At 40.5% G+C, this 25304-nt stretch overlaps 1 protein-coding gene across 1 annotated transcript in view; it reads right to left on the bottom strand.

Moving 5' to 3' along the window:
* Positions 1 to 20179, bottom strand: part of LOC124803283 (nephrin-like) — a gene marked incomplete at its 3' end in the record, with an annotated part of 463636 nt that extends 443457 nt beyond the window's left edge. Inside the window, exon 1 of the mRNA XM_047264469.1 lies at positions 19499 to 20179. Within this exon, the coding sequence (XP_047120425.1) occupies positions 19499 to 19715 (217 nt within the window). The remainder of the gene's footprint in view (positions 1 to 19498) is intronic.
* Between the last annotated feature and the right edge of the window lie 5125 nt (positions 20180 to 25304).

The raw sequence follows: 25304 nt of genomic DNA, 5'->3' as shown, positions 1-25304 counted from the left end.
CTGTGTCATTGACATTCTTGGTCATATATTTATCATTACCCAGTATGATTCAAAATTTCTGATATGCGATATGATCCTCATAATTCTCTGGCATTTGCAAACATCACTTAAATGACCCTCAACAAGATCAGAACTATCCAGATTTAGACTACACATTTTGTGGAAAACTGAAATTGAATTAAAACTATCAATTTAACTGCCTGAACACACGTCCAACATACATTTCAACATGAAACGAGCAGGAGATGTTACCACATCATTATTAGTGCGAACTGTCAAACTTTTCATGGATATTTCTGGTATAAAGTCATTTGGGATGAACAGTTCAACTTCTGTATCAGATTATACCCAAGAAGTGCAAATCTCAAACATTTTAAGAGAAAATTCATTTTTACATCATAGAGAGAAACATACACCAGTACAGGTAGGATATCCAATATCTTTGATATTTTAAAATTTTCTCATAACACCACAGAATTTTTGTCAACGTCAGTACATTCATTATATGTTCCAGAACGATGTAGCTAAGTTCATAGGATTACTTTTTTATTCAAAAGAATTAAGCAGCATCATACCTTTTGATTTAAAAATTTTTTCATTCTCAAATGTTTGGGCATAACTTACATTGTAATTTGGGCCCAATGAATTGCAGTAACAACTTAATCTACCTTCAAGATTGTTGTTATAAAACTTACCCAGCAATAGCTAGAGGTGATTTTCTTTTAAATTACTTCAATTAATATGTAATCTGCTTTGTAATGTTCAGATAAATATGGAATCAAGACAATAATGGCCTCAAGTGTATAGATGAAAGACTAAAAAGTCGACGACTTAAGGACGGGGGGAGGGGGGGGGGGGTGCAAGGACCACACTGCTTCCAATTCTTTCAGCCAATAATAACACTTCCCTTAAAAATTCGCTTGGTAAAGAACTATTTAGCCTAATAGACTGCCTGTAGTGATTGTTGAATATTTTGGCTTCATGTGTAACTTTTACATTCATAGTGTCCAACCCTCAGAAGTGAGTCAAATGGAAGATGCTATATGTTTTTACTCTGAGATATCCGTGTTCCTAGAAGCAAAGATCTTTAAAGGCGTTATTGTTCTTTCATCAGAAACCTTGAGTACTAGATTAATAAGTTGTTTTGAATATTGGAGGGGAAAAGGGCCGTAAATAACAGTAAACGACTGCGTTTTAGTAATGAGCCATTTCATTAAAACAATCCCAAATATTCAAAAGCTGCAGTAACTGTCATATCAAAACCGTTAAAATCAAGAATATTCAACAGTCTCTTAGATTTATCAGTTCATTTGCTATGGATAGATTTCAGTACGTATACAGTGCCAAATTTAGGAATAGCCTTCCACCACTAACAACAGGACGTGCAATACAATGCTACAACCTAGAGAATCATCATTTAGACATCTTATATGAAGTGATTTCATACTTTTACGTCATCTAATTATTTATTCATTTACATCTTTCAGAGCTTGGACTGATACAGACAGCCATATAATCAGCTGCCTCGTCCAAGTGAAAACATGTTCCACGCCAGATATCATTGATAACCTTTTGCTGCCTCTATTCTTACCGTCTCAGGTGAAAGAGTTTACATCTCTGGAGAACACATTTTCATATAAAATCAGGTGAGCATATGTGGGTGAAATTAATGACACATGTGTGGGCGAAAAAAAAAGCTTTAAAAACAGTGAACAGCTACAATAAAGCGAAAGTCAAATTTTTACTCACAGCCAGTTACACTGTATTCCTATATAAACTGAGGTATGTAAGCTTTAGTCATTGAAACAGAAACACTAACTCATTCTAAATTTGTTACCTTAATAACACAACTTTGTTTAAGGTTTGCTCGATAGTGTCACTATATTGATATAGTAATGGAAGACTGCACCTGACACATATGTAATTGTGTAATAGAAAAACCCATGCTGTGACTCACGGGTTTTTTCGCATATAGTCTCAGTTCAAAATACGATTGATGGCACTCAGGTTATATGGTGAAGATTCAGCAGATTCGTAACACAGCAAGTATTTATAGGACTTTCATTAGCAACACCAATACGTGGAAATTTTTACTTGAATTAAAATGCAACCCGTCTCACTAATCTGAGTACTCAAATTATCATATTTTATAATTCTGTCTTTGCATTCGGTTGTGTGTATGGATGGGTGACTGTGAGAGAACATTTATTCGCTTTATTTATAGGTGAAAGCGTGATCACAAGTATAGGTACAGACTGAGCATTAGTTGATTTCCTGTTTGTTCTGATAAAATAGTAGCTATTGTAAACACAGTCACTAGAGTTTTACGAAAGAAATTACTGTCAAGTAGCTAATAATGATGTTAAAGGACATCATAATTACTTTTGAACTACGAATTCTTTAGCTTAGGTGCGTATCTCGGTTCAGCTAATTCGTGACGCTTTACCATCTGAGAGGCGATACAGTCTGGAACCACGCAACCGCTGCGGTCGCAGGTTCCAATCCTGCCTTGGGCGTGGATGTGTGTGATGTACTTAGGTTAGTTAGGTTTAAGTAGTTCGAAGTTCTAGGGGACTGTTGACCTCAGAAGTTAAGTCCCATAGTGCTCAGAGCCATTCGAACCATTTCAGAGGCAAATAGCGGTTGTCTACAGAGGTGTAAAAATATAAATTCTCTTCTGAGCTCACAGCGGAAAACGTGGAAATGTCGCGTACTCGTATAAGACTGCCGTATCAGTATTCGACAGAGTTTGAAAAGGGCATCGTCGTGGGTGTGCATTTGGAATGCTGGGCCAATAGTCCCATACACATATTTGTGGGGCATTCGGATGCGACAGCGGCCCGATGTTGGACTGCGTGGGAACGTGGGGGCAGGGGTACTCGTTGTCAAGGTTCCAATTTACCACGTCTGACCAGCGCAATAAACGCTTCTCAGCTCCTTTTCATCAGCACTTGCCCTGAGAGAACAATTTGTAGTATCGTTCCCAGAACCGATCGCGGTCCTCTGGTTTGGAGCCGAGTGGAAGGCTTAAACCAGAGACTCAGACGATTCTGCGGAGATCTGGGGTGCAAATTTCTCGACCTCCGCTATCGGGTGGAGAAATGTAGGGTCCCCCTGAATAGGTCAGGCGTGCACTACACGCCGGAAGCGGCTACAAGGGTAGCGGAGTACGTGTGGAGTGCACATGGGGGTTTTTTTAGGTTAGAGAATCCCCTCCCTAGGCCCGACAAGACGCCTCCTGAGACGCGGCAAGGTAGGAGTAGGCAAAATGCAACAGGGAATAACAATATTAATGTGCTAATAGTAAACTGCAGGAGCGTCTATAGAAAGGTCCCAGAACTGCTCTCATTAATAAACGGTCACAATGCCCATATAGTACTAGGGACAGAAAGTTGGCTGAAACCAGACGTAAACAGTAATGAAATCCTAAACTCAAATTGGAATGTATACCGTAGAGACAGGCTGAACAGTGAAGGGGGAGGCGTGTTTATAGCGATAAGAAGTGCAATAGTATCGAAGGTAATTGACGGAGATCCGAAATGTGAAATGATTTGGGTGAAGGTCACGGTTAAAGAAGGCTCAGACATGGTAATTGGATGTCTCTATAGGCCCCCTGGCTCAACAGCTGTTGTGGCTGAGCACCTGAAGGATAATTTGGAAAATATTTCGAGTAGATTTCCCCACCATGTTATAGTTCTGGGTGGAGATTTTAATTTGCCAGATATAGACTGGGAGACTCAAACGTTCATAACGGGTGGCAGGGACAAAGAATCCTGTGAAATTTTTTTAAGTGCTTTATCTGAAAACTACCTTGAGCAGTTAAACAGAGAACCGACTCGTGGGGATAACATATTAGACCTTCTGGTGACAAACAGACCCGAACTATTTGAAAAAGTTAACGCAGAACAGGGAATCAGCGATCATAAAGCGGTTACGGCATCGATGATTTCAGCCGTAAATAGGAATATTAAAAAGGGTAGGAAGATTTTTCTGTTTAGAAAAAGTGACAAAAAGCAGATTTCAGAGTACCTGTTGGCTCAACACAAAAGTTTTGTCTCAAGTACAGATAGTGTTGAGGATCAGTGGACGAAGTTCAAAACCGTCGTACATTATGCGTTAGATGAGTATGTGCCAAGCAAGATCGTAAGAGATGGGAAAGAGCCACCGTGGTACAACAACCGAGTTAGAAAACTGCTGCGGAAGCAAAGGGAACTTCACAGCAAACATAAACATAGCCAAAGCCTTGCAGACAAACAAAAATTACATGAAGCGAAATGTAGTGTGAGGAGGGCTATGCGAGAGGCGTTCAATGAATTCGAAAGTAAAGTTCTATGTACTGACTTGGCAGAAAATCCTAAGAAATTTTGGTCTTATGTCAAAGCGGTAGGTGGATCAAAACAAAATGTCCAGACACTCTGTGACCAAAATGGTACTGAAACAGAGGATGACAGACTAAAGGCCGAAATACTAAATGTCTTTTTCCAAAGTTGTTTCACAGAGGAAGATTGCACTGTAGTTCCTTCTCTAGATTGTCGCACAGATGACAAAATGGTAGATATCGAAATAGACGACAGAGGGATAGAGAAACAATTAAAATCGCTCAAAAGAGGAAAGGCCTCTGGACCTGATGGGATACCAGTTCAATTTTACACAGAGTACGCGAAGGAACTTGCCCCCCTTCTTGCAGCGGTGTACCGTAGGTCTCTAGAAGAGCGTAGCGTTCCAAAGGATTGGAAAAGGGCACAGGTCATCCCCGTTTTCAAGAAGGGACGTCGAACAGATGTGCAGAACTATAGACCTATATCTCTAACGTCGATCAGTTGCAGAATTTTGGAACACGTATTGTGTTCGAGTATAATGACTTTTCTGGAGACTAGGAATCTACTCTGTAGGAATCAGCATGGGTTTCGAAAAAGACGGTCATGTGAAACCCAGCTCGCGCTATTCGTCCACGAGACTCAGAGGGCCATAGACACGGGTTCACAGGTAGATGCCGTGTTTCTTGACTTCCGCAAGGCGTTCGATACAGTTCCCCACAGTCGTTTAATGAACAAAGTAAGAGCATATGGACTATCAGACCAATTGTGTGATTGGATTGAGGAGTTCCTAGATAACAGGACGCAGCATGTTATTCTCAATGGAGAGAAGTCTTCCGAAGTAAGAGTGATTTCAGGTGTGCCGCAGGGGAGTGTCATAGGACCGTTGCTATTCACAATATACATAAATGACCTGGTGGATGACATCGGAAGTTCACTGAGGCTTTTTGCAGATGATGCTGTGGTGTACCGAGAGGTTGTAACAATGGAAAATTGTATTGAAATGCAGGAGGATCTGCAGCGAATTGACGCATGGTGCAGGGAATGGCAATTGAATCTCAATGTAGACAAGTGTAAAGTGCTGCGAATATACAGAAAGATAGATCCTTTATCATTTAGCTACAAAATAGCAGGTCAGCAACTGGAAGCAGTTAATACCATAAATTATCTGGGAGTACGCATTAGGAGTGATTTAAAATGGAATGATCATATAATGTTGATCGTCGGTAAAGCAGATGCCAGACTGAGATTCATTGGAAGAATCCTAAGGAAATGCAATCCGAAAACAAAGGAAGTAGGTTACAGTACGCTTGTTCGCCCACTGATTGAATACTGCTCTGCAGTGTGGGATCCGTACCAGATAGGGTTGATAGAAGATATAGAGAAGATCCAACGGAGAGCAGCGCGCTTCGTTACAGGATCATTTAGTAATCGCGAAAGCGTTACGGAGATGATAGATAAACTCCAGTGGAAGACTCTGCAGGAGAGACGCTCAGTAACTCGGTACGGGCTTTTATTGAAGTTTCGAGAACATACCTTCACCGAAGAGTCAAGCAGTATATTGCTCCCTCCTACGTATATCTCGCGAAGAGACCATGAGGATAAAACCAGAGAGATTAGAGCCCACACAGAGGCATACCGACAGTCCTTCTTTCCACGAACAATACGAGACTGGAATAGAAGGGAGAACCGATAGAGGTACTGAAGGTACCCTCCGCCACACACCGTCAGGTGGCTTGCGGAGTATGGACGTAGATGTAGATGTAGAAATGACGGACTCCCTGCAGCATTCTGTAACAACCCCGCACCATTGGTCGAAGACTAGCAGTAGCCGACCTAGGGAATTATCGTCCAATAGGTATGTTTCCGTTAACACGACGACGCAGATGGCGGTATCTGGTGTGGGGCAGTAGCCGGGAAACAAGGACTGTCGTTGAATGGCGTCGCTTCGTGTTTAGACACGTATCGCGCTTTCGCACTATCCCGTCGTGTAGTTTTGCGACTATCTGGCCTAGGTTCCAGTTCTTCCATTGTTTTGGAGAGGTGCGACATGTTACTTGTGGCCTCCTGATGTGGGAAGCCATCGGGTATGGCTGGCAGTAGAATGAAGGCTTTCGCGATCGGATGACACAGCTGATGGTAAACCTTTCGGGATGTGAGGTCGTGGTCCCACAAACTTTTCTGTTCGTCACGTTTCGTCCAAGACTGAACTGGACATCCTCAGAGGCGCTCCTCCGCTGAGTCTTGCCGACTGACTGGTCGGATATACGAGAGCGACATAAATACTATACGAAACGGAGCGTGGTCAAAACTTAACTATCGATTGTCGTCTTGCCAAAGATGAAACTGTCTAGCGATTCTGCAGTGCTACTGTCCATATGTGGCTAAATTTCATTGCCTTTTCTTTCCTATTAAAATTTTCCTGATGCTTCAAAACTTCAATGGCTTCTCTACATAATCGTGGATAGTAATTTGACGCTTTAGATAAAATTTCTGTTTCAGAAAATTCACTGTCGTGTACGTGTGGTAAGGTTTATATTGGAACTACCAAGTGGACCGCAAATATACGGCTAAAAGAGCACAAAAGCCTGGAAAAAATAGAGAAATCAGCCGTAGCAGAGCATGCTCTTCAGTCAGGAAGCCACGAGGTGACATTTTCTGGAACAGAAATTTTTTCTACAACGTCAAATTATTGTCCACGACGAGAAGGTACTGAAATTTATAAGGAGGATGAGGAGACAATGAAACTTTAGCTCTGCAGAATCGCTAGACAGTTTCATCTTTGACAAGACGACAATCAATACTTAAATTTTATCTCTGACAAGGATTATCTCTGGTCATCACGTGTTACTTTGACCACTCCCCCTTCCCTACAGTATTTAGGTCGCTCTCGGGCATCTGCTAGTCAGTCGGGAAGACAGTGGTTGAGCGCTTCTGAGGATATCCAGCGTAGGCCTGGACGAAACGTGAGGAACAGAAGAGTTTTTGGGACTACGACCTCACATCCAAACAGATTGGCCAGCAGCTATGACTGATAGTGTTTGAGAAAACTCCGACAGCACTTCAATACGTCACGAATATCCTACGTCGTCATGTGCTATCTCTCGTGCGACAGTATTGCGGTGACATTTATCAAGAGGACAATATATGTCCTCTCACGGTACGTGTTTTTCTGAGCTGGTGGTGTGACCTCAGGAACATTCGTGGCCAGCAAGATCCCCAGGTCTGTCGGCGATGGAACATGTCTCAGACGAGCTCGGAAATCAACTCCTTCGTAAGACGAAGTTCAGAATATAAAGGACCAGTTACAATATTTGAGATCCACCATGCCTCAGGAGAGGAGGGAACGGCTTCATGACTCCCTTCCCACCCGAATGAGAGCATACATTCAGGCCAGGGAAGCTGAAACGATATGACAAGTAGGTTCATGCTGCCAAGTTCTTTCTAAATTTGATTCGATCTGCAATCATTGAAATAACGTCAAATAACTCTCATTTCGTTTCCTCCTCCCCTTTGACATTTCACTTTTTTGTCGGGCAGCGTACTTTGATTGCTGGATGCAAAAAAATTTAACAGTTTGCAGTCCCATCATGACCGCATGTGATTCAAATTTATATAACATATTTCTCATCCCTGCTGTGCATCATAATTAACTACAGTGCTTAGCTTATGTATGACAATTCACTTTCATCCTCCGTTTCTGTATGTAGCTGTAATAATGAAACTCATATACAAACATTCCAGCGTCGAAGTTCAAAAGCGTAGATGCTATGCTAATGGAGTGAGTTATGTCGTAGTTCATACACATTTAACAGATTTCAATAATAATTTCTTCAAGTAACGAAATGTTTCTTTCGATCCAGTGTAATTCCAGAAGAAATAAAGCATCCAGGTAACAAAACTTTGCAGACACACTATTTTGCAGGAACACCCTGAATTCTGTTATTCTCTAAATCTGTTTACAACACATCATGTCCTTCATTCTCATTTCTTCTATTCTTTGGGTGTGCTAGTAGCCATTTTTATGATCTCTTTCTTCATGAGCATACATTTATATGCTGAAATGCAAACATTTGATAAGTTCTCCCTAAAATAGATATATGCAACAAGTTTTTTGTGGCGTTTTTCGGAGAAGCTGTATACGAATTGCAATAGATTACAAGAAAGACGTCTTTTGCACTGAAGATATTTTTTAATTTTATTTATGAACGTAGACACCTTTCGCCTTTTTAACAATGCATCTTCAGTGGGTGCTCTGGAAAATTACATAATTTTCTTTGTTGACATATGTAGGTTACAGGCTTAAAACAGTCATTGACTCTTTCTGCAATAAAATTGGAATGGCACTTGTTGTACAGCATATGATTCCCAAATTCCTTATTTCAGAACTATGCAGCTTTCCCTCATGTAGAATGCCGGCTGACAACCTCCACTTTCCGTTTAGTCACTGTACTTTTATAAAACAACACTCTGATCCCCATTTTCGCTCTCTAGTCTTATTTGCTTTTGTGATTGTTGGGAAATTCTCAACTTTTCCTTTCATTTGATTTCCGTCGAACTGTATGTTCGTTATATACTTCTCCCTCTCTCTGTGCATGTGTGTGTGTGTGTGTGTGTGTGTGTGTGTGTGTGTGTGTGTGTGTGTGTGTGTGTGTGTGCGTGCGTGCGTGAGCGCGAGCGTGGACGGGCGCGCGTGCTTAAGTCGAGTAGTGAGTGGCGCGTTGCAGTTGCAGTACGTGTGTGGCTATCCAATACATTTTTAGGCCCTGCTTAGGTGGGAAATGAGATTTGTGGCTCATCTATTACGACATTTTTCAATTGTATACTCAATCTGTGTAAACAATGAATATTTACATTCAGTTCGTCATTTAAATAGCAGTTTTTTTCTGCCTTTGTATTCTGTATGTGATTATTTTCTTGCAAAGTTGGTCTTCCGTTGTTTATTCTGTTTTCATGTCTTTCTCTCTTGTAGTTGGCTTGTGATTCATTTCTCTTGAACATTCTATGACTGTTGAGTGGCTTGCCCCATTATTCTAGGCTGTGATACGTTCTTTGTACTGGATGTCGAATGTTCTGACGATTTGTCGTACGAACTTCTCCACCACATGTCTCGCGTAGTACTTGAGATACTTTTGTCGTCTGGTACATGCCTGCGTCTTTTGTTATTTTTGGAATGTGCGTTTCGAGTGAACTGTCTGATCAACTAGGTATTTATGCCTTATTACTTGAAAATATTTGTTATATTATTTGTGAGTTTGTATTTGTATTTTTTTATGTGCCAATCTGAATCTTGTCTCTCTTGTTGAAAAAAGTGCATCGTACAAAATGATTTATTTCTTGTACATTTCTACTACTTACACCTATTTTGTTTCATTTTCTACTGAAATTGGACATTCACAAATTTCTCATGCACAAATACACATTTTTCCCTCTAGCATTAACAAGAGACTGAGTGCACATTGTTGTACATATAGCTCGAAGGAAAACATGATATTTTGAGGTTTATTAGCACAAATTTGTTTAAACTTAAAACAAAACTTCTGTTCATTTTTACTCCTCAAACACGACATCATCACTAACAAATATTCTGAAAACTACCATCGCGAGCAGACGTTTAATACTACATGATGCTAACCTACTGCCTCACCACCGTGTGTTAACAGTATCATTTGGATGTGGTATGTAGAGGCACGTGATCAACACCGCGGTCTTCTTTGTGTTATTGGTCAGCTTTACGAAATTCGATCCGATACTTCTCATTCAAATAAATCTAAGAAGAGTAACAATCATAGGAACGAAGCGCATCAGCTGGAACTTAGTTTCCTTCTACATTTAGTTTCTGTGTCTAACGGTCACCACGAGAAGTTTATATAGCATCTTTGTTACAGCGAAAAATTATATCGTCTCTTAGTTGTCAATTTTCTCAAGAAAATTTTTATTATTGAGAAATATTATGAAATTGACTAGATTTCTGTCACGGAGTCCTCATGAAAGTGAATCCAATATCTGGTAAAGAAATAAGTCATGAGTCTACAGTCAGCGTAGCAATATTTTCAACACACCGCGCAGTGCTTCCGCGATCGAGGTGTTACAAAATGTGTGATGAGTGGTTTCACTTTCTGTGTTTCTGTCTGTCTTTCTTTTTCCCTCTCTTCTGGAGCTACGAGAATCCTTCGTTTAGCGAGAGTTTAACCGTACCGTTGCGGTGCGATGCAGTTCAGTAAGGAAATACGTACGTCATCCATCATCTGAAAAATACAACAGATGTTCCTGTCCATTGGATTAGCTTTGTAATGGAGTGTAGCACGGGTGTACAGGTTACTGTGTTCCTTCAGTGTACAAAATGTATATATTTTAACGTATGACCTGCCGGTAGGCTAATCGAACAAATACGGACAACGAGCGATGTGGCTAAGTGTCAGAGATACTGTACAAGCATTCGAGAGACCGGTGGTTCAAATTTTCGACAAAGCATCCAGCTTTACCTCAAAGCATCCAGATTTACCCTTAAAGCTCTGAAAAATATCACAAAGACCTGCTGATGACTTAAGTCTTTGTTAACTACCGAAGATATGTTGTGAACGTCGTCGGCGTGACGTTAAAGCATAATCAGCGACGGTTACATCTAAAGATGGGTGTTTGTGAATCAAAATGCAGTGCGGTACAACTATAGCTATTATTTGTGTTGGAAAACATAGACCTTACAACCTGGTGTGCACCTATCACCTAAAACAAGCTAATGCCTAACTTGACGGACAAAAGAAAAAAAAAAGGAAAAGTTGAAAAACGAGTTCTGCTCACAGCGAGAATAACGAACAACGCTGCCGTTGTGAACAATACCGCCGAGATGCAAAAACATTCTGTAAGGATTCTGTCAATATCCTGATGTCCTGCTACCCTAAATTCTTCGGCAATTGCACAGGCCTTGGAAGTATGTACTAGCTGGCTGAAATATGCAACTATTTTGGAGGGAAGTCGTTTCGCTACATATACTGTGTTATTTTGAAATAAAGGCTTCTTTTATGATTTAGCAACTGGCTAATATGGTCCCCTTAGCATTGTCAAGTTTGATAATACCCAAGGGGCTGTAGTTAGTTTATCGCTAAATCATGAAATAAAGCGGTTATTTCAAATAAAACAGCCTATGCAGACGCATCAAAAAAATAAAAAAAAATTAAAAAACTGTTGGTGCGAATACTTATTGCCATTGGCGTAAACAGAAAACTTCCTGTTCAAATAATATCACGACGTCAAATTTTTATTCTCTATGAACATAGAGAGTAAACCTACTGTGAAACTATAAATTAATGTCTTCTTTAAATCGCCACGTTCCAAAAAGAGAAGCGGTCATATTCTCTACAGATCAGCTACAGAAGTGTTATGATTGAATGTCGAGAAGTTATTCACTAAAACCGGATCCCACAACGTACGTAAACTTTACTAATGATACCTAAATATACTTCAAACTAAAAACAATGATCTTTTCGAATAAAATAAATTGACTAAGACATAAAACAAACTGTCACTACCAGCAAACAACTCCAAGAAAAGTTTTCATCATGATACACATCTGATGATCGTGGCATTTCTACACTTTCTATGTTACCTATTAATAGAGTCCAACAACTACGGCACTTCAGAGAAATTGTAAAGAAATGTAGATGGGTCCTGTAAGTGTATGTAATTGCGTAAATTTCCCTAAAACGTTTCTTGAAATACGTTACTTTACTTCAAATTCACAAGGCCCAAATTTAGCCTCAGACATGTGCCAGTGGTACAATATGCTAGTTGGACTCGTGATTCGAGTTAAAAAGGTAACAGATACCAGTAGCTGATGATGGAAGAACACTTGCAGTATATCTCTTCACAATAAATAATTGCCATATTACTACTAAAAGAGAGAAAAATTGGTTACTGATTGTTGAACATTTTAAGAGTATTTCTGTGTACACTGACAAATATTATTGCCAACCAACGGAAAGCTTACACCAAAACTTAGACCAAAATAATTACTAATTTATTCCTAAAAGAGGTTATAGTTGGATCCACTATTTTCAGGTAAGTGGGATATATGAGCAGTGAAAGATAGAATTGCTTATAAGCAATAGAAAGATGAATGGACGTATGACGAACTTAGTTTGGGATATCGGCAGCGATGGTGGAAGGTAGGAAGGAATATTACCGAATAAAGTTTCATTAGGAACAACGTCAAGGAATAGAGAGTACCTGTATCATGGAGGAAGGACGTGACTGTCATATTGTTCAAATAAAGGGTCAAATATTCACATGGACAGTTGAGGGATAAAAAATAACAATTTAAATGTAAGCTGTCTGACAAGAATATGAGAATTGAACCGACAGAATCTTGCCTTTGATGATAAGCTACTTTACTCAGTACTGTTCAATGAGAAAACTAAATCACTGCACTTATGGAGAGCATTTCTCTCTTATGAACTGAATACTTTTGTAATACGTATTCCTAGGCTAAAGAACGAATAAGCGGTTCAACGGTCATATTATCTCTTGTGAAGAACTTATTGCAAACTTGATGATTGAACTCTTCTTCGGTTAACAGCCGAGTCAATGCGACGCCTTCTCGGGTTATAACCCGAGGAGTCTAAATTCACTTATTGCAAACTTTCGATAACTGGTTAGCTTATGATTAAAAGGTAAAAGGAAAACAAAAATGACGCAACGAAAGTATTCAAAGAACCATATTCTGCACGTGACCTACACATGGTAAATAAATAAACGGTAGAAGAATTGCCCCTGCGGTAAACATAGAAGGAACTGTTGAGTGAAATAAAGAGCGGATATGTGAATTTGAATGATGAGCTGCTATGACATATAAATTCGCTTATAAGCTATGTTGTATAGATGCTATATGTAAAAACTTTATAATGAAGTAATAGCAAGTAAACATTTAAAAGAAGGCGTCTTACCTCATCAAGAAACTAAATATCTCACTGTGCTACGGTATGCTTCAATAACAAGTACACTTCTCAAAACGACCTTCCATAAATAAACGTCTCTCGAACACGTCACAGTACGTAGTATAAAACGCAAGAACATCCAAAACAGCTGGCGCACCCTGTTAAAATTTTATCGACGACTGCTAAGTTTCGATAGATTATCGAGGACGGTACTTTGCAGAATTTCTTATTTTTCCGTTAACAAAAAACTAAACGTGCACTTCTACACTAGCCACCTGTGCAAAAAAAAAAAAAGTTTCCGCGACAGCTGTTGTAAAGTTTGAATAGCGTACGGCATTAATAATTTTTACGTAAATCACTGATTCTATTGTCCACGGTATATCAGAAATTAGATCCACAAAAGTCCAGACACCTTCTTCTGTGCCTCCTTTTATAAAGACTATCCGGTGTCGAAAGAATTTCCATATATTTGTATGACGTATTATATTATTACCTTCAGAAATAAGCATTACTAGAACATTTGTATGTTTTTTAGTGGGTAAGAGGCAAGCCAGTTTCCTTTTGCACAAGCTGCGACATAGTCGCGAATACACACAGTGATCCAAGTACTGTCAAATGTTTTTTGTTCCAGTCTTTGATCACAGTATAAAGTCCTTCGACGATGACCGGTTTCAGTCAGTACAGACCATCTTCAGTTCAATTTTACAGCATGTCCTGGTGTAGAACAGATCTGAAGAAAATATCACCACGTAAAAATAACATGTTTAGAAAGAGAAACTGAGAAATGGAAAAAAATTGATAGTGTCGTGACTAGAGGTTATAGATGAGTTAAAAATGGTTAAAATGGCTCTAAGTACTACGGGACTTAACATCTGAGGTCATCAGTCCCCTAGACTTAGAACTACATAAATCTAACTAACCTCAGGACAACACACACACCAATGCCCGAGGCAGGATTCCAACCTGCGGCCGTAGCAGACGCGTGGTTCCGGACTGAAGCGCCCAGAGACGATCGACCACAGCGGCCGGCTTATAGATGAATAAGAAAGGAAGTAGAAAAAGGGTAATGGAAGGTAAACGAATTAAATCAGGCAATATTAATAGAATTAGATTATGGAATTAGACGCTAGAATCAATGTTGGTAATTGGCTGTGTGGACATAAAAATAACTGACGATGCTCAAAATACAATCGATTAAAGTGCAGACTAGCAGTACTAAGAAAAAAATTTCCGAAACACCGAAAATTGTTAACAGTGAATAGAAAGTTGGGTATTAAGAAGCATTTTGTGAAGGCAGTTGATCAGAGCGTAGTCTTGTACGGAACTGAAACGCAATTTATTCAAAAATAAAATTTCTTGAAATGTAGTGCTGCAGCAGAACGGTGTAAATTATACGAGTAGATCGAATAACTAACGAGGAGGTACTGAACTGAAGTGGGGAAAAAAATAAACTTGTGTCGTAAATTGACTAGAAGAAGGGATCGGTTGATAGGACAGGTCCTGAGGCATCAGCGAGTCCTGAATTTGTTATTGGAAGGAGTGGTGGCAGTGATAAAAATTGTACTGTGAGAACAAGGTTTAAATACAGGAAACAGGCTCAGATGAATGTAGGTTCCTGTAGTTATGCAGAGACGAAAATGCTTCAATGGCATGGACTATATGCATACCCCCGTATTCTGTCTGAGATCGCAAAAACAACACACTAGGTCATTATAGACATACACATCAGTTAATTATCTCAGAAAATGATCTGCTATTGTTATAAGACACTGCCACGACATGTTAAGCACATACAACTACAGTGTTTGTTTGGGACACTTTCTAGAGAATTCATATTCACACCGTCCGTCAAAGTTGTCCTGAGAATGATTTTATTCCTTCCTTTAAAATGACGTCAGCGAAGTAGCTATGGCGGCAACTTGAACTAACAACTGTAACCAAGAGACATGAAGGCGGTGTTAAGAAACTGACAAGTGACTTTAGTGTGTCTACACTGGATCAACTGTTCAGTGTTCAGTTCATTCTCCAGAACGTTTAGAAGAGAAAGATGTGTACAAACAAAATCCGTCCTATAAATTTGACAAAGTCGAATAACATGCAAATGTCACGCGCGAGTTGAACAATATCCCAAAGAAGGAATTTTTATAACAGTTTCGCATGGTTGTACGAACTTTCTGTCCATTGTTCGCAAGTAGGGTGAGAATTTGCACAAAATCTGAAGCAGTAAAACCACCATCTTAGTGTTTCTGCGTTTTATGTCACTCGAGCCTCGTAACCTTTTGGAGTGACGGGGCTATGTATATTATTTGTTAAATATCTAACACATTAATTCGTTGTCAGAATTACTTCCTTAATCTCAAAATTTTGTGCAGTAAGAGTATTCTTATTATCAGTTATGAAAGCCTTTTACATTTGCAACTTATGACTGTCGAAAATGTAAATAGTAATCAGATCTCTGCAATGGATGTCATTAAAGAAAGGAACCTAATTTTTGAAACGGATGAACTGCTTCAACTCTTGCTGGAGATATTTGTATAATAATTCCGAACATTCAAAGTCATTTACGCGTATCATCGAGTATAAAAACAATCACTTCCAAAAGAAGAATTGTGAAGCTAAACTTACCTATACAAATTTGTCGTTTTAAGCCTACTGTTGTCTGCTTGAAATTTTATTTAAGGTAAAAAACGTATTCGAAAAATTATCTTCGGTTAATTAGTGACACCAGCATATAATAACCTTATACATAAGGTAGTAAATCTCATTCCTAATTTTTAATGATGATTTCATAGTTGAGGTAACACTGGAAAGGGAATACGAAAAGAAGAAATAATCGGAAAAGGTGATAAGATGCAGAATATATATTTTTAAAAAAACTGAATCTACTCAGTACGAACATTAGAAGCAAATGATCACAAGATCGGAATTATTAGCAACCAGGGGTTTTGAACATAGTTGGGACCTTTATAGCATATGGAAACTCTTATGGCATAATTTACAAATCACCAATTTATCTTTGGTAGCCTCCGACGGGGTAGCTGTAGGTGTGAAACATCTAAGTAAGTCAGTTACAACGTCGTCATGAATGAAAACAATTGATACTTATTTCATGGAAAATGAACAAAAATTGAGCTAAACGATTGATCCTACCGAAGCTCCCGTTTCAATTGTCCATCTTTCCAGTATCTTAGCACCCCAGCATTTAACATGACAGCTCACAAAGGTAGTTTTTACTGAAAAATTCAGTCTATCTGACAGCAAGTCCGCCACGCTTCATCAAGTGTAGTTGGACCGGATTACGTCGTACTGCCTGCCGAAAGGTCTAATTCGAAGTAGGACAGCAAATACTTTAGGTCTATCTCCAAACAACTGATTCAGTAGGAATTACGGTTTATGCAAAGTCCGTTACTCATAACACCTTCACGAAACATCGTCTAAAAGTGAAGCATGATCAGGTTTGACGCTTTGTTAGACTATTTACGTGCAAGTACGGTCAAGTACGATAGGTCTGAAAGCGTGCGTTATGTTTTAAATGTAGAAAAAAAATGATTCAAATGGCTCTGAGAACTATGGGACTTAACTACTGAGGTCATCAGTCCCCTAGAACTTAGAACTACTTTAACCTAACTAACCTAAGGACATCACACACATCCATGCCCGAGGCAAGATTCGAACCTGCGCCCGTAGCGGTCACGCGGTTCCAAACTGACGCGCATAGAACCGCACGGCCACACCGGCCGGCCTTAAATGAAGAATTTAGGACTAATAGCACGGCTTTTTATTTTATTTCAAGATGAAAACGATACAGAATATGTTACTATATGGCAAAAGCTAACTATTTAAATGTGCCTAGCGATTCAACAGTAATAGGTCTACAGGTCTCCATTATATGTGATTCATCCATGTCTTTCACACTATATACTGAGTTCTCAATAATACACTCCCTTCTACTGTTACAGAATAGTGAAATATTTTAGATACATTACTGAATTTTGGTAAACTAAATTTAAGTAATGTTTACATACTTATTCTTGGAGTTGTACAATTTTCTCGGCGGGTAAAATACTTGAGACTGAATTTAGCAATGAACTGGTGATATAATAAAAAAGATTAAACGCCAAATTGAATCAATTTGAAATTGTTGTTGCTGTTGTGGTCTTCAGTCCAGAAACTGGATTGATGCAGCTCTTCATGCTGCTCTATCCTGTGCAAGCTTCTTCATCTCCAAATAACTACTGCAACCTACATCCTTCTGCATCTTCTTAGAGTATTCATCTCTTGGACCTACTCTATGATTTTTACCCTCCACGTTGCCCTCCAATACTAAATTGGTGATCTCTCGATGCCTCAGAACATGTCCTACCAACCGATCCCTTCTTCTAGTCAAATTGTGCCACAAATTCTTCTTCTCCTCAACTCAGTTCAGTAATTCCTCATTCGTTATGTGATCTACCCACGCGACTGGAAATTATGGACATGAAATTCTGAGCTTTTTCAGTGCTGAAAAGTTACTTTTAAAGTTCAGCGCTTTCGATGTTTTGAAATTTTGTAAGGGGTTGATAGGAGGCCACATTATTAAATATTCTGATAATAGTGTGTAATGTTGAGCCGTAGGTGAGAAAACTATATGAAAGGGAAACATGGTGATCAGACGCTATAGATGACCAACTAAGTAAACTACCTTATGTCTGACGTCAGCGCCTTAGACAGCCAGATACATTTGACGTGCGACCGATGGCCCGCAAATTTATGAAGATGAAAGCGTCTCAGTGAAAGATACAAAGTAAAGAATAGTTCTATGCTAGTTACGGCTGCTAAAAAAATTCACTTATTTGACAGTACTGAATGTCCATCCACTAAGTCGCGAGGAATCGTAAATCCATGAAATAAACAGTACAGTCGGACCACTGACATTAAGTGAAAAGGAAGTAATGTTTTGTGTCGGGTATAATAGGTATTTCAGCAGCACTCCATCATTCATTCATTGCCGTCTGCGGTCAGCATTTCCAGAAGGTAGCAACTCCGATATTGTTTCCCTCGATCAGGTCCTTTGTTGAGCAGGGCCGCTCAAGTTGAGGACAAATCAGCAGGTGGGCAGTCGCAGGATGTATCTCCATCATCTGGAAGAATGCCCCAATTTCGCATGTTGGTCACGCAAAGAGCAGCGCCCACCTTAAGACGACTGAGTGATCAACGCGGAAGTAGTAAATCAGCAGAAAATATAACTGCAAACACTCGTTTAGCTTTAATTGATTTACATCCACTAGAGCTGATGCAGTCGTAAATCAGAATAACGAATGAAACAGTGGGAGTGAGTGTATGAAGATATTACCACCAAGGATTGTTTAAGAGCTATCTTATAATATATAATGTTTTGGGGCTACTCAATTTGTTCAAAAAGAAATGTGTGCCTCAGAAAAAAAGCATTCGGAACTATCTTCAGAGTCAGTCTATGGACTACTGGTAGACCGTCATTCATGCATCCCCTGACGCAAACGATGTGCTCATGCTGATAAGACAAACTGCTGCATCCACTCAGTGTGCCTTAGAAAGGAAAACGATTTTCACTTCAATAAAACTTCCTCAACAGTTAAGGAGAAAGGTGTGCCCATTTGTATAGGTTTTGTTCTTAATAAGCTTCCTTCAGACCTGTAAAATATGATAAAAGTGAAAATATCCGACGCTTCGCGTCTCACTTGAATTTCATTCAATACAAAATGTGCTAGAAGTAGTTTGGGGCATAAGACTTCGGGTCACACGTGTAATAAACTTAAAAAAGAGAGTTCCACAATTTTTTCTGTCTAAATAGGATTAGCAATACATTTCATCACAGCCACCCTCGAATGCTACAACACGCAACATGTATTACCAGTTCCGGTTCAAGGAGCTTCTATCATTATCAAATAATGTCCATGTTCTGCATCGAAACGTATAATTAATGTATTCATTTCATGAGTTCTAGACGGAAAAGACGCACGGGAACGAAATTAAGTCCAAAATTTACATTTTGAATCGGTTACGTTCAGTAACAGAAAAAAATCTAGTGTTAACCATAGCCACAGCCGTGTCTCCAGAAAAAGCGTCAGCACATTTTACTTTTGGGTTTTCATCTTCTATTGAGGTTACATACAGTTTCGCAGAGAATGGGTTAAGGTTTGTGTCTGAAATTACTGAATCTGCGGTGTAGTAGCACAAAATTTGCTTCAATAGATTAATGAAATCAACGTTGCACTAAACACTGTGACTTACTTGTGATGTTTTTGATATTCCTGTGGCGGACGTGCCTGAGGGGGTGTGGCTGGCTGTGGCCGGCGGCGCACACGGCGGCGAGAAGGAAGGCCAGGGCGAAGGTGAGCGGCAGCGCTCTGCTCGCCGCCTCCACCACGCACGACAAGCAGCCTCCGGGCACCCGACGATGAGGCGCCGCGAGCGTTCGAAACGTTCCGGCGTGAGCTTGCGGCTGCATGTTACTAAGGGATGGCTAACTACTCCGTTTGCAACCGCGTAGACACTCAGAAAGGACACGGGGAATGATTCATCTCGTGTCAGACTTCTGCTTACTCAATAATACATGAACGCGTTTTAAAACGCACCCGTGTTAAGACAGTTACTGCATTCCCCTTTTAAAATAAAAAAAATCACGAAAATTTTTGGAAGAACTTAACGCAAGTTGCAATTTAAAAAATAAATGTTTTTACACAGAGCTGTTCGTATGAGACTCAGTGAAACCATTGAGTGTCCTGACCATTGTCGTTATATATTCACTCCTTTGAAGAAAGTGAGCCGTACTACTATCTAAGAAATTAACAGCTATGGAGAATCAGTAAGTATTAACTACTGAAGTTTAGCTGGGTGCAGTGTAATTACTTACAATAAACGAAATAATATTTATCGGCTTTCAACGAAGGAAGAAACGTGATCAAATTTCATGTCGAGTATTTCAAATGCATTCCATATTTCCGTGTAGGCAGCAATTTGCCATGCTTGAAGAAGACAGCGAGGAAATTTCAAATAGCATCTTAATACGATCGGAGGTACATCATTAGAATCGCCTATTAAGACCGATAATAGTAATGGAAAATATTGGTGCCTACTTTCGTCATATGTTATCCAACATTATACAGTTCACCAGACGTCTCCAAAGTAGTAATAATTAACGAAAGCACAGTATGTCAACCCCTCTGTTCCTAGACGAAGTGTAAGAATTACCGAAATGAACTGTTTCGGATGTAGAGCTGTTACTGTCGTGGAGATATGGGGTGATTCAGAACTCGTCACATTGCAGATCACGTAAGGAATTCAAGTCCGGTAAGTGGGCTGCCACTGTCCACAAAAGCAGCTATGTCCGGAAAAGTAAACTGAATCCTTTTGTCACAGAGGAGCGGTAGCTGTGCAACTCGGAGCACTCCGTGACGAATGTGCGCGCTGTGGCTCGGAGCCGTCGGCGGTCGCGGGCCGACGAGTGCTGAGGCGGCAGCGGCAGCGGCGGTCTTACCCGGTTGGCGGTCGCGCCGCAACTGAGCGCGAGGCAGCGGGGCAGCGAGCTTCCGCTGGGCCGCCGCCGCCCGCGCTGGCGCCGCGCCAAGGTGGCGCAAAGTGGATGCGGCGGCGGCAGCAGTGGCGGTGGCTACCTAACCTCTGTAAGGCAACCGCCACCAGTCTCAGCATACTGGCTCACAGCACAAGGGTGCCTCACGTCCTACGAGGACTTTCAATAAATAACGCTATTATGAAAGCAGCTAGGTTTCATTCAGAATTCCAATACACCATACTATTCCTTACTCTATCGGCTACAAATCCCTATTTTTCAACATAATCTCCGATCAGTGTGACGCTCTTACACCATGCCACTACGAGGGTCTTCATGCCTGCATGGTTCCACTCTACTGGTCGACCTTGGAGCCAACGTCTTGCTGCATCAATAACACCCTCCCCCACCCCCACCCCCATGTCCACTGTGGAATGCATCCTTCATTAGGCCTAACAGATGGATGCACTCTACACCTTTGAGTACCCCAACTAGTGTAACGTACAAACGGCAGAGACATCCAGTTGTGCAGCGAGTTTTTGGATTGTGATCCGTCGATCATCTTGATAGAGAGTGTCCGCACGTTCCACAGCAACTTTAGGGACTGATGACAGACCCGTCGAGCATCGACTCACTGTTCACTGACAAGTCTCGGTAGACATTCTGCTAGCGCCCGTACGACACTCTAGTTTACCACAAAAGAAACAATGATAGCTCGCTGCTTGGAACGAACCTCCTTCACAGACGCCATTTTGAAGCCAGGTATGACGCGGCCATCCATCGGACCTTCATGAACTATACGAGCTGAAACGGGAATATTCTACAATACTGCCAACTGAAATTGCAACATCAAGAAGGTGGCGTGCTACACAAGCGAAATTTAACCGACAGCAAGAAGATGCTGTGATATGCAAATCATTAGCTTTTCAGAGCATTCACACAAGGCTGGCGCCGGTGGCGACACCTACTACGGGCTGCCATAACGAAAGTTACCAACCGATTTCTCATACACAAACAGCAGTTGACCGGCGTTGCCTGGTGAAACGTTGTTGTGATGCCTCGTGTAAGGAGGAGAAATGCGTACCATCACGTTTCCGGGATTGATAAAGGTCGAATTGTAGCCTATCGCGTAGCCTATGGCGACATTGTTGCTCGCGTTGGTCGAGATCCAATGACTGTTAGCAGAATATGGAATCGGTGGGTTCAGGAGGGTAATACGGGACGCAGTGCTCGATCCCAACGGCCTCATATCACAAGCAGTCGACATGACAGGCATCTTATCCGCATGGCTGTAACGGATCGTGCTGCCACGTCTCGATCCCTGAGTCAACAGACGGGGACGTTTGCAAGACAACAACCATCTGCACGAACAGTTCGACGACGTTTGCAGCAGCATGGACGATCAGCTTGGAGACCTTGGCTGTGATTACCCTTGACGCTGCATCACAGACAGGAGCACCTGCGATGGTGTACTCAACGACGAACCTGGGTGCACGAATGGCAAAACGTCATTTTTTCGGATGAATCCAAGTTCTGTTTACAGCATCATTATGGTCGCATCCATGTTTGGCGACATCGCGGTGAACGCACATTGGATGCGTATCACCCAGCGTGATGGTATGGGGGGCCACTGGTTACACGTCTCGGTCACCTCTTGTTCGCATTGACGGCACTTTAACCAGTGGACGTTACATTTCAGATGTGTTACGACCCGTGGCTCTACCTTCATTCGATCCCTGCGAAACCATAAATTTCAGCAGGGTAATGCACGACCGCATGTTGCATGTCCTGTACGGGCCTTTCTGGAACCAGAAAATGTTCGACAGCTGCCCTTTCCAGTACATTCCCCAGATCTCTTACCAACTGAAAACGTCTGGTCAATGGCGGCCGAGCAACTGGCTCGTCACAATACGCCAGTCACTATTCTTGATGAACTGTGGTATCTTGTTGAAGCTGCATGGGCAGCTGTACCTGTACACGCCATCCAAGCTCTGTTTGACTCAATGCCCAGGCTTATCAAGGCCGTTATTACGGGGAGAGGTGGTTGTTCTGGGTGCTGATTTCTCAGGGTCTATGCACCCAAATTACGTGAAAATGTAATCACATGTCAGTTCTAGTTTAATATATTTGTCCAATGAATACCCATTTATCATCTGCATTTCTTCTTGGTGTAGCAATTTCAATGGCCAGTAGTGGCCAGTAGTGGCCAGTAGTGTAGATGTCGCACAACAAATCCCGTTCTTTTCATACAGTACTGGCAGAGAATAAAATGTGCTGCTTTACTTACTGAATGCACAGTTTCACGCAGTGCGAACTACTAACCTTGAAACGTTCGTTAAAGCTCAGGATAATTAAATCTCTACCCAATGATGAGCCAATCACTAGTGATCACAAACAATATTTTTGTCACGTCATAGTACGTTTCGTATTGGACTTGATTTTCGAACTTAATTCGCTGATAGCAAATTCATTGACAACGGCTGTATTGGCTATAGATCTATTACTAAATGGTGACATACGAAAATTTTGGCGTGTCACGGTTGGGTAGTATATCGATAGCTGATACGGCTGATGCAGAGAAATTCGCATTCAGAATTAATTTCGTAAGTCATTCATACACCTATGGATCGTCAACAGTTCTTTTCGATATGCATGTAAGTACTGAACTTCAGTTTCGTTACAGTTTCAGTAACATTATGCCTGCGTGGTAAAAGTTAAAATGTCATTGCTGACAGAGATCCATATTGGATGCAGACAGATACTGCTCCCTGTTCTTGCTACACCTGAGATTGTCAACGTCTGTACAAAAATCCCTCCACATTGCCAGTAGGTCGGGCCACGACGAGCATTATTGTCATTCGTTGCAATGCAAGACACATTAGTAAGGTATAGTCACTTCACATTTATAAACTAAGTTCATAAACTGTTTTAAGGTATGGGTTAATACTCTGGGGAAACAGCAGAAAAATAAATGAAATTATGGTGATCCAGAAGAAAGCAATCAGAGTAATGGCTAAGGTAGATAATAGAACACATTGTAAACCATTGTTCACTAAATATAGAATTTTAACAGTAATTAATTTATATATTCTTGACAGTGTTAACTACATACTTGCTGAACTACCTACTTTAAGTGTAACAAATGAAAGACATGGCTACTATACAAGAACGTGTACTTCTCTGCTGTTGCCACAAAATAGATTAGCTAAAACTAACAATAGTCATAAGTATATGGCAATTAAAATATATAACAAATTGTCTAAAAATGGGTCAATCAAGCCTGACAAATTATTTAAAGACAATGTTCATAACTTCTTGTTAACTAATCCATTCTATTCATTAGAAGAATTTTTAGAAATTCCCAATATCAACTTAAATATGTAATTTTTTTTTGTAAAATTAATAGGTTAAGTGAACTGACGAAGTCTATTGCATGTAACAATGCTGAATGACTAATAAAGAATCTGAATCTGGATCTGTATAACCTTTTCGCCACACTGGTGTCGCTGTATAGAGTATTCCACGCTACTTTTGCACTGAAGAGATGTACTGGAAGGTTTCTGGAAGGAAGATGGAGCGTGGAAGTGTTTCATTTCAGCTAATAAAGTGCACAGATTGAAAAGGGTGTAAGACAGAAGTGTAGTTCTTCGCTCCTACTGTTCAATCTGTACGTTGACGAAGCAGTCACCGAAATAAAATAGGTTCAACAGTGGAATTAAAATTCAATGCGAAAGAATATCGCTGTTAAGAATAGCTGATGACAGTGAAATTGAAAATAAATTACATTATGCGTGAATAGAATGAGTAGTCTACTGAATACAAAATATGGGTTGACAGTAAATCGCAGAAAGACGAAAGTAATGAGAAGTAACAGATACGAGAACAGTGAGAAACTTAACATCAGAACTGGTGAGCACAATGTAGCGGAAGTTAGGGATTCTGCTAACTAGGTGGCAAAATAACCTGTAACCGACGGTGAAAGGAGGACTTAAAACCAAGAGAAGACTACTTTTATCAAAAATAGTTATAATTTGAGGAATAAATTTCTGAAAATTTACATTTGGGGGACAGCATTGTACAGCATAAGACATGAATTGTGGGAAAATCGGAACAGATGAGAACAGAAGGATTTTAGATGTGGTACTACAAAAGAATATTAAAAATTAGGTGGACTGATAAGGTAAGAAATGAGGATATTCTCCGCAGAGTTGGCGAAGAAAGGTATATATGGAAAACACTGACAAGAAGGAGGGATTGGATGAGATCAGAGAATATCTTCCCTGGTACCACAGGAAGCCGCAGACACCAATAAAAACTGTAGAGGAAGACAGAGATTGGGATAAATCCAACAAGAAATTGGCGACTAAGATGAAACGTTTGGTAAGGAGAGGAATTCGTGGCGGGCTTCATCAAACAATTGAAAGAACTGAAAAAAAAGTCCTTCATTCCTCGCTCCACAAGGCTGTAGCTGGATTATTGTGTGGGTAGTGCCATGTAGGCTCTCGCCTAGTACTTCGGCAACCCTCT

Source organism: Schistocerca piceifrons, chromosome 1 (assembly GCF_021461385.2).
Source record: "Schistocerca piceifrons isolate TAMUIC-IGC-003096 chromosome 1, iqSchPice1.1, whole genome shotgun sequence".
Classification (NCBI taxonomy): Eukaryota; Metazoa; Arthropoda; class Insecta; order Orthoptera; family Acrididae; genus Schistocerca; species Schistocerca piceifrons.
Note: the sequence above shows the minus strand (reverse complement) of the source record. Positions and strands in the feature narration are given on the sequence as shown.